This window comes from Xiphophorus hellerii, chromosome 10 (assembly GCF_003331165.1).
Source record: "Xiphophorus hellerii strain 12219 chromosome 10, Xiphophorus_hellerii-4.1, whole genome shotgun sequence".
Taxonomy (NCBI): domain Eukaryota; kingdom Metazoa; phylum Chordata; class Actinopteri; order Cyprinodontiformes; family Poeciliidae; genus Xiphophorus; species Xiphophorus hellerii.
The window spans coordinates 6364254-6374025 of NC_045681.1; the positions used below are offsets into that span (position 1 = coordinate 6364254).

General features: G+C 36.4%; 1 protein-coding gene across 1 annotated transcript in view; it reads left to right on the forward strand.

Annotated features, from left to right (window-relative positions):
* The window catches only part of itgb3b (integrin beta 3b), a 28293-nt gene extending 18816 nt beyond the window's left edge, over positions 1 to 9477 (forward strand). Inside the window, exons 11-15 of the mRNA XM_032573554.1 lie at positions 1695 to 1917; positions 2024 to 2124; positions 3599 to 3718; positions 8536 to 8702; positions 9160 to 9477. Coding sequence (XP_032429445.1) covers positions 1695 to 1917; positions 2024 to 2124; positions 3599 to 3718; positions 8536 to 8702; positions 9160 to 9228 — 680 coding nt within the window. The 3' untranslated portion in view covers positions 9229 to 9477. The remainder of the gene's footprint in view (positions 1 to 1694; positions 1918 to 2023; positions 2125 to 3598; positions 3719 to 8535; positions 8703 to 9159) is intronic.
* Positions 9478 to 9772: the final 295 nt, after the last annotated feature.

The following is a 9772-nucleotide window of genomic DNA, read 5'->3' on the forward strand; positions in this document are numbered from 1 at the left end:
TCATTAATAAACCTCAATGAGTGCTTCCTAAAGTTAAATAATACCGAACATCATTACATTGATATCATTTGGCAGAATACATATGAAAACTACAAGAAAAGATTATGTCCAGTGGAAAAATAAAAGAATTCTGTCTTATGAGGTCAAAAGTCAGAATTCTGAGAATTCAGAAATTTTTCTTAATGTTTTGACTTTGTTTTCCAGAATTCTGACTTTTTCTCAGAATTCTGACTTTTTCTCAGAATTCTGACTTTTCTCAGAATTCTGACGCTTTTTCTCAGAATTCTGCCTTTTTCTCAGAATTCTGCCTTTTTCTCAGAATTCTGTCTTTTTCTCAGAATTCTGTCTTTTTCTCAGAATTCTGACGCTTTTTCTCAGAATTCTGACGCTTTTACTCAGAATTCTGACTTTTTCTCAGAATTCTGTCTTTTTCTCAGAATTCTGACTTTTTCTCAGAATTCTGTCTTTTTCTCAGAATTCTGATGCTTTTTCTCAGAATTCTGACGCTTTTTCCTCAGAATTCTGACTTTTTCTCAGAATTCTGTCTTTTTCTCGGAATTCTGACGCTTTTTCTCACATATTTTCCCCCAGAATTCTGACTTTTGATCTTCAAAGATTGAAGTCAGGAAAGTTCTGGTAAATTCTGAAAAAAAAAAACAAGAGTCAAAATTCTGAGTAAGAAAAGTCAGAATCAGATTTGATCTAAAACCATAGCATTACACCAGTCACCCACTTTTGTTACAGCCACCTGCTACAGTATTATGTTTGACGCCAAAGAGCAAAATTTTCCATTTACTGGTCTGTTTTAGTGGTCAACAACGCAATGAAAAGTTCAATCTTTCTACACTCTGGTGGAATTTAGAAAGACCAAAATTAAATATATACCCTGCTTTTAGTGTAAATGCACTTATTAATTGTTCTGAAAGTGCTGTAGGTGTTTCTAAAAAAACACCCACAGTTTGGCATTTAAAAAAGGAGGTAAGGCAAGAACTCAAGGTTCATAATATTCACATTAAAGTGAAGAATGGAGCCATTTAAACACTTTAAAAAAATATATGTTTTAAAATTGACCTATTATTCAAAATTCATATTTTGCCCAAAAGAGCAAATTCTTTAAAAAACCACCAAGCTGTTTTTTTTTTTGCAATATGTTGATGTTTTTTGACACTGTGACGTTAGCTAGCAACCTCAACCAAACCCAGCCCACTTAGCAACTCATGCAGAGTTCCAGCACCTTTGGTTAGCTGGTTTTACCACTGTATGCGCTGTACAATGGCTGCTGGAAAAGACAAGGGTTTTGTTGGTGACTGACTATTCAGAAATCACTTGCTGCATTCTTGTTGGTTGTGCTGGAGGCTCCATTTCTGCTTTTCAAAGATGTACGGATGTGTAGTTAAGCGTCTGTCTGCAGCTATTTTTACGTGTGAGTGTAAATGTTGAGTTTGGAAGACGTGGACATCAGCAGCTTATTTGGATTTAAGCTCATTCTGAAAGTTGTTTAAAATGAGCAAATTGTTTTCTATGTGTTATCCAGATTACATCTATCAAAGCCGCTCAACACTTCTTTCTTCACACCCATAACTTATCACACCCATGTCCTCATTTGTTCATTCCCCTCTTTACGTTTGACTATAATACAATGTCACCTGTGCTACAGTAGCTTATCAGAAAGTGACGTTTTCTCCCCATTTCAGGCCATGGAGTGTGTAACTGCGGTTTCTGCCAGTGTGCGCCAGACTGGCAGGGTGAGAACTGTAACTGCTCCCGACGCACGGACACCTGCATGTCCAACCTGGGTCTGCTCTGCAGCGGCAGGGGCCAGTGCGTCTGTGGGGTCTGCGAGTGCACCCAGCCGGGGGCCTACGGGGCCACATGTGACAAGTGCCCCACCTGCCCAGACGCTTGTACCATGAAGAAGTGAGCATAAATATGCACACGTTTCCATGCCTTGCTGCTGAATTCAAAACATCTGGATTGTTATATTCTGTGATAAAATGGCATTGATTATGTCTTGTCATTACAGGGAATGCGTGGAGTGTAAACATTTCAAAAGGGGAAAGCTGCATGACGATAACACCTGCAGTCGAATCTGCAAGGATGAGATTGTACTTGTGGATGAAATAGGTAAGCTGATCAAACGCATATTGGTAAAACATAAATGTTATCAATAATATAAATTTTATCAAATTCTGATGTGGACCAAAAAAGCAAACTCTGGTCCTCCTGAAAACCTGATAAAAGTGAACTCTGGTGCATATGTGAATTCAAGTGGACCAAGAGCAGGAAGTGGGCTATAACGCATGGCATTCTGGGTAATTACAACCAAAACAAACACACTAGTCTAGTGAAGGGATGTTAAACTCACTTTTAATTTGGACTATATCAAGATTAAGAATATCCTCAAAGAGTTGGGGTAAAATGTAATGATAAAACTCATTAACAAACCTCTAAAATATGAATAAATAGCCGCCTCTGCATTTGATGAGTTAAAGTTCAATAATACCAAACATTATTACATTGACGCCATGTGGCAGACACAGAAAAAGATTATTGTCAGTGGAAAAATAAAAATATTCTGGTATTAGTCTTGTGAGTTCAAAAGCCTGAATTCTGAGAATTTTGACTTTTTTTTTATTCTGAATTTTTTTTCCTCAAAATTTGACTTTTTATTCTCTGAACTTTTACTTTGTTTCTCAGAATACTGTCTTTTTCTCAGAATTTCGACTTTTTTCATAATTTTGAGTTTTTTCTCAGAATACTGACTGTTTTTCTCACATTTTTTCCCCCAGAATTCTAACTTTCGATCTTAGAATCTCAGAAGTCAGAATAATTCTGGTAAATTCTGAGAAAGAAAGTCTAAATCCTGAGGAAAAATAGCAGATTTTTATTTTTCTGTCGATAATCCTCTTCCGTTGAAAACTGCTTTCATTTATGTCATATAATTATCATTCTCAAGGTTCTATTTACATGTCCCTGTGGGCCACATAAAACTTTCTGGTGGGCCAGATTTGGACCCCGGGCCTTGAGTTTGGCGTGTGGTGTATTGCTTGTCTTTCACCAAGAGAAAAACAACCGCTAAAATCTGATGCCGCTTCATTTTTGTTTACATTTGGTGAAGGAGGAAGTTGCGCTCATGTCTTCTTCAGAGGTTTTTGTGTTGTTTCCCTCAAGAGGTTTTGGTGCAGCGCCACTACAGGCGAGGAGGGGAACAGGTTTGTTTGGCACAGTGCAGTGTGAAAGCCAACCACAGCAGCTGAAAAAGTAACTGAGTCCACCAGAGCATCAGGGGTGACAACACCCTTAGAAAATTTCAAAATATATCAGAAATAGTTTTTAGTATGATCAACAGTGTGATATACAAGAGAAAGATCTCAAATATTAGCTTAAAGATAGCACTGTTTGGATTATTGTACCAATGCAATGTCAAGACATCTAAATACACATTGCAATGTATTTGGTAAAAATACTGATTGTTTGTAAAAGGTGCTTTTATTTTCATCTTTAGCAGCCTAATTTCTAGTTGTGTTTGTGACAATTGTATTTGTTTAGCTAAAAACATTGGCACAAACTGACTTTTTCCTCGACCCTTTCCACACAGTTCTCCATGACACGAACGCGGTAAACTGCTCGTATAAAGACGAAAACGACTGCGTGGAGCATTTCCAGTACTATGAGGACGCCAGCGGCAAATCCATCCTGTTTGTGGTCAAAGAGCCGGGTAAGCAACACGCGCCCACCATGCTGGAGAGGGCAGCGAGAAAATGTTTCCAAACATTTTGAAGCTGGAACCAACTGTATATATGTAAAATAAAAGACACATAAAATTTTTTTGACTGAAACATGAAATCAAACTAAGCTTTTCCTTTTTTTGCATAATTTAGGATTACCTAAATTAATTTAAATTTGCTGAAAGCCACAATAATGAGCTGATTTTCTTTTTAAGCTTTTTGCATTACTTACTTTAGAGTTTTCAGAAGAAGACATTTGACAATTTACAAAGTACCAATACTTTAATGTTTAATTTTAAGCCTTAACTTTCTCTTTATGAATAGCTTAAAGCACAATTCTAAAGATTTGCTTTTGAACAATGAAAAATGACTTAAATGTAAAATGTATTGTAAGAGTGCAGTATTTTTCATTGTAATTTAATTTATTAGGTGTTATAACTTCAAAAAATATTCCTGGCTGCATCTTACTGTAGTGAGCAAGCTAATTTTAGTTGATGTATTTAAGAGAATTATTCAAATGAATCAACATGTAAGAGCTTTACAAGACTTTTTTTTATCTTATCAATTGTTAAAATCAAAATTATGAAGTCAAGATGAAGTAAATAAAAACAGAACCAGAACCAAAAGCTCCGGTTGCCTTGTGTATAATAAAAACAGCAATTTAACATTGATACAATACAATGAAGCAACATTTACAGCCTCCAAAAGACTGTAAATATGAAATGCAGTAGCTTGAGCTATTAATTTTCTTCATCTGGTTCAGGTTATGTGCATAATACATTGGATATAAATGTAAAAATTCAATGCATGTTGAATAACCACCAATGCAGCAGCATTATTCATATTTTTAAATAGTTTATCTTCATCCAGGCTTACTGATACCTGCTTGTTTGGCAGCCGAAAAGAGAGCGCTTGGTGTAAAATATGCTTTTAATGATCATTACCGCTCAGGGAGAAACTCTGTCCTTTGGACTATCGCTTTAATGAATGTGTGTATTTAATTTAGACAGGAGTGGGTAGAGAAGCACCCCTGGAAATTGCCTTGAACACAGGTGCCCCCTGCTGTGTCAAACAGGGCTGTAAACAGCAGCCCTGCTCCTCTAGGAAACTGCTGACTTTACAAATCCTCAAGAGGACAGCGGGACTAGAGAGCGAACCGAGAGAAAGGCAACAACTGAATAAAATAATGAGTAAATAAATTATACTGGAGAGATGATCTTTAAGTACTTAGTAAGACGTGTTTGAGCTGTTAGAGGGATCAAAAGCTGACGTGTCGGAAGCAGCAAAGTAAAAACAAGAGGAGGAAGGGAAGAAGAAAAGGGCTTTGAAGTTTGCTGTAAAAGTTTGTTCGTGTTGTAGGTTACTCAAAAGTGCTGCAAACAAGCTGCATTTGTTTTGTCTGAAAGCACATTCTCACACACGCATGCAGTTTGATTTCCAAAACGGTTTAGTACAATAAGATAAATACTTCTTTAAATTAATGTCCAAAAAAGATAAATATGAATAGTTTCAAACAGAACCAGGTGGCTTTTGTTCAAAGTTGACTTAAAGTGAGTACTTTGGAGGATTAGTGTAAGCATATATATATAAATATGACTGAAAAAGATTCAGTTTCAGACCAAGTAGGATTAACAAAATCATTTTTACTTATCATTTATTAAAGCTGTAGTCTGTAACTTTTACAAAATTGACGTATTATACATATCTGTTAAAAATGTCTTGACAGTATGATATAAGACAGATAATCAGCTCCTCCACATCTTCCTAAAGCCGTCTGAAGAAATGCACCGCTCCCAATCAAAAACAACCAACCAGAGCCAGAAAGAAGATCTTAGTGCTGTCAATCATCCTTGTGTACGTGCAGCTTAGTGTGCTAATGGCAGAGAAACAACTTACGTCCCAGCAAAACTTTTTATCCATCGGTGGCCATGCTAGGAAGAAGCTGTAGCCTAGCAGAGAGCAAGGGGGAGAGTGTGAGCAGCACATGCACAAGCATGATTGACAGCACTAAGACCCTCTTCATGGTTCTGATTGGTTGTTTATGACCGAGCTGTGTATTTCTGCAGTTAGCACTGTGAGAAGGAGCTTGATTTATCTATTTCTTACTATACTGTACAGTTTAAAATATGTATTTTTTAAAAAGTTACGTACTGCAGCTTTAAATAGCATCACATTTATTTTTATTTTCTTTAGAAAATATTGAAGAAATTTACAGGCAGTAACATTTGTGTGCTTTTAAATAGCTTGGGAATGCCAAGATAATAAATCATAGCTTTGTAGGCTTAAGGGAACAAGTACAAAAACATTTCAAGTGAATCTGCTACAGTGCTACTTATTGGTACCTATTTTTTGTGGAAAAAAAATAAAATATTAGTTTCTACAAACGGGACTTTTTCTTCTGAATAAATTGGATTTTTTATTTTATTTTATTTTTTTCATTTTTGCTCCTGCAAGTTTTCTTCGTCATTTTATACCCAACATAATTTTTAATATTAAGTTAATCTCTGAGCTCTATAACGATGAATATCTCAAAAGGTGATCAGACTTAACAAAAAATTTAAAGATCATTAATGTTGGATGCAGATCAGGGCTCCTGAAGCCATTATGATTGATCAATGGTGTTTTTACTTACAGAATTATTGCAATTAATTGATAGTTAGCTATCTAGCTGTCTGGAAAAGGTTAAACTGCCATTTGCAGATGACTCCATGTTGTTCTCAAAAAACCTGCACCCCAAAATAGTGAAGGGGAAACTTGAAATGTCTTTATCCATAAAAGAAACTGTTTTTGTGACTCGCCACCTGAACAGGTGTGGAATATCCAGTTAAATCTTGCTGATGCCTCATCCGAGTAGCCTGCGGTTTGGTCATCACAATTCATTAAAATCCAACTGTTTAAAGCATTTGACCCCATTTGAGTTTAAGTCCAAATATCTACCGTGATAAATAACCTGGACCTTGTTGAGTCAGTTGATGGTAGTAGACAAAACCAACAGATTTTGAGAACTTTTAAACAACTTGAACTTGTATTGTCTTTGCTTCTCTGGTTTGGCCAAACATCTCGGAACAAGGCTGCAGTTAGGAAAACATCTTCCAGGAGCCATTACAGCCTGGAACTACAGGCCAACAAAATCAGAGGGTTAATAAAAGCGTCAAGATGATTTTCTGAGGAGCTTACAAACGTTTAAGGAATTTTTTAAATAAGATGTTGGGATAAAACAAGAAACGATTCAGCAGTATTTAGTCTTTTACTTCCATCATAAATACTGAGAGACGAATTTGGTGGATAATTTAAATAGCAAGTTTCCCCTGGACAATGAATGATAGGAAAAACACAGACGATAACACAACAAGTCGAGTCGTCTTTCGCTCTGGTGAAGGAATGCTCCATGTTAATGAGTACCGCTGTCAGTCCGTTTTGAAACCCCTCAAATCAGATTCCTGTTGCATTTTTCCCCCCAGACCATAATGAGGGATGGGAAAGCTGTGGCCTCTGCTCTAAGATGTCAGTATTTTCCACTGCAGCCCTTCCTCTGTTCTTCTTGTTTATTTAACTGTTAAAGAAACTGTTATTCATGTAAATTAGGTACCAAACCATTGATTTGTTTCTGTCAGAGATTCTCAATTGGCCTAGACTTTGACAAAAATTAAAAAAAAACAGTTGTTGGTTTTGTTGTACATGTTTAAAAAAAAGGCTATATGGCTCAATTTTTCCCCCATTTGATTAGAAGACCTTCTTCATGTTTGCAGTGTCCACGCCAAGACTCATGTTACGGGACTTAATATGGGTTTCTTTCAGTTTATGTAATGAGTGATTGGAGTAGGCGACTGACTACAGCTTCAAAATGTTACAAATTATTAACAACTAGAAGCATCGGAAGAACTGTTCTTAATGGAGGTTTGCTATGAATGAAGAAACGAATCAAAAGATGCGATTTAGATTGAAAATATATTAATATTCAAAACAAATAGGAAGAACCGTAATAATTAGGAGGGGGGAGAAAATCTAACAATTAGTAATAACAAAATAGTTACTGAAGGTTTTGGTGCTGTCCAACCTTCATGAAGCAATAACTCTAATAACTCAAACGCAGAAAAAAAATAGTCCTTAGAATGAAAACAAGTTGTTGATAGGTAACCAAACCTTTTCTCTCTTTTTACCAAAAACTGAACGATAAAAGTCGTTCAGTCTGGTGTTCTGGTCTCTCCTAGCCTGTGTTTTTGAAAGATAATTTTGTTTATAGAGACTTCATCATTCATTTTATTTGTTGTTTTTGTTGTTTTCTTTATTTATTTTGGATATTTAAAATGCCGTCCAGTTCCAGTGTTTAAATGTTCGTTAGAATTTAAAGTAGATTGATCATTGACAATGTATTCTTGCATTATTGTGCCATTATTACTATTATATTACTTGGTCCCAAGACAACAATATGATCGTTTATCACAATAAGTTCTGGGACAATTTATTGTCTAGGAAAATTTGTTACTGTCACAGGCCTAGAAATTGTAAATAATTTAAATATGACTAAATATAAAAGCATGCACATGGAAATATCTTAATCTACAAATAAATCTATTAATGAGTCCAGAGAAAATTTTGATTTAAAGACACTCAGAAATTATACTGAAATATGTTGTTGCTGGAAAAAGTTAAAAAGTTCAGCACGTATGACCTTTGCAACAAACTTAAAAGTCGGACGCAGTGACACATGGAGGAAACATATTTGTAATATCACACTTCCTCTTCCTGACCTCCTTTGCGTTTCCACTACTCTTCATCTTTTATCTCTTCCTCCTCTTCCGCCCAGACTGCCCCAAGGGTCCGGACATTTTGGTGGTGCTCCTGTCGGTGGCGGGAGCCATTTTGTTCCTCGGCCTGGCCGCTCTGCTGATCTGGAAGCTGCTGGTTACCATCCACGACAGGCGGGAGTTTGCCAAATTCGAGGAGGAGCGCGCTCGGGCCAAGTGGGACACGGTGGGTGGCGTGTGCAGAAAAGCAGCTTTTCTGAATTAGCACATCTGCAGAACACCGAATGGTGGCACAGTATTTATCTTTGCTGACTAAAACATCTAAAAGGCCACACACTCAGCCATTTGCCTGTTTTCTGAGGGTGTTGTTTTAATTATTTAGTGTCCTGCTGTTACTCCCAGCTGAACAAAAGGCAGTCAGAGGAAGGGCTGGGTTTAAATTAGCCAACTCTAATCATCCTATTCTGGTAATTGGCCTCTTTGTGGTCTCACAAATCTCACAAGCCTCAATTTCCATTGAATCACTAAAGTCACAGAATAAAAGATGTGAAAGCACATACTGAGCGTTTAATTGCTTTTTTGTTTTGTTTTTAGGCATTTAAACCTTTTGTTTCAACCTTTCAAATCTACATTCTCCTACTAAAACTTAAATGATAATTTCCTAATTTGTGTTTTCTTTGCAGGGGCACAATCCTCTTTATAAAGGAGCAACGTCTACCTTTACAAACATCACATACAGAGGAAAAGACTGATGCTACTGAGTAAAGAGTAGAGGATGAAATACTGGACTTTTTGAGAGAAAGTGGCAAGTCATGTGCAGCCTTCTACTGTCACAAAACAATAATGTGTGTGTAAATATGTAGAAATTTTTCTGAGGAAGCATTTTTACTAGTCTTTCATATCTCACTGATGAAAATAGTTGTTTTGTATGATTTACAATTAATTTTGTTGCTTAGACCAGAATAAAGTCTTGCTTCCCCCTCATGTCTTTCCAATATAAATATTGTGTTTAAAAGGCTTTCATTTTATATCTGAAAGTTAGAAAATATATCAAAAACAAACTGAGGTGACTTCTAAAAATTGCCAAAGAGGGAAATGTTGCCCCAAGACCTCTGGAGTCAGACACAATGGTGACACAATGACGATCAAAGAAGAAAGTAGAGATTGCAAAGTCTCCAACTTGAATAGAAGAACATAAAATGCAGATTTATTGGTGATTTGTCTTCTAATGACGAGGAAGAAGTAGAGAAAAATGTTGCCTACAACCAGTAGCATGGAGACCTAACAAACCAGCAC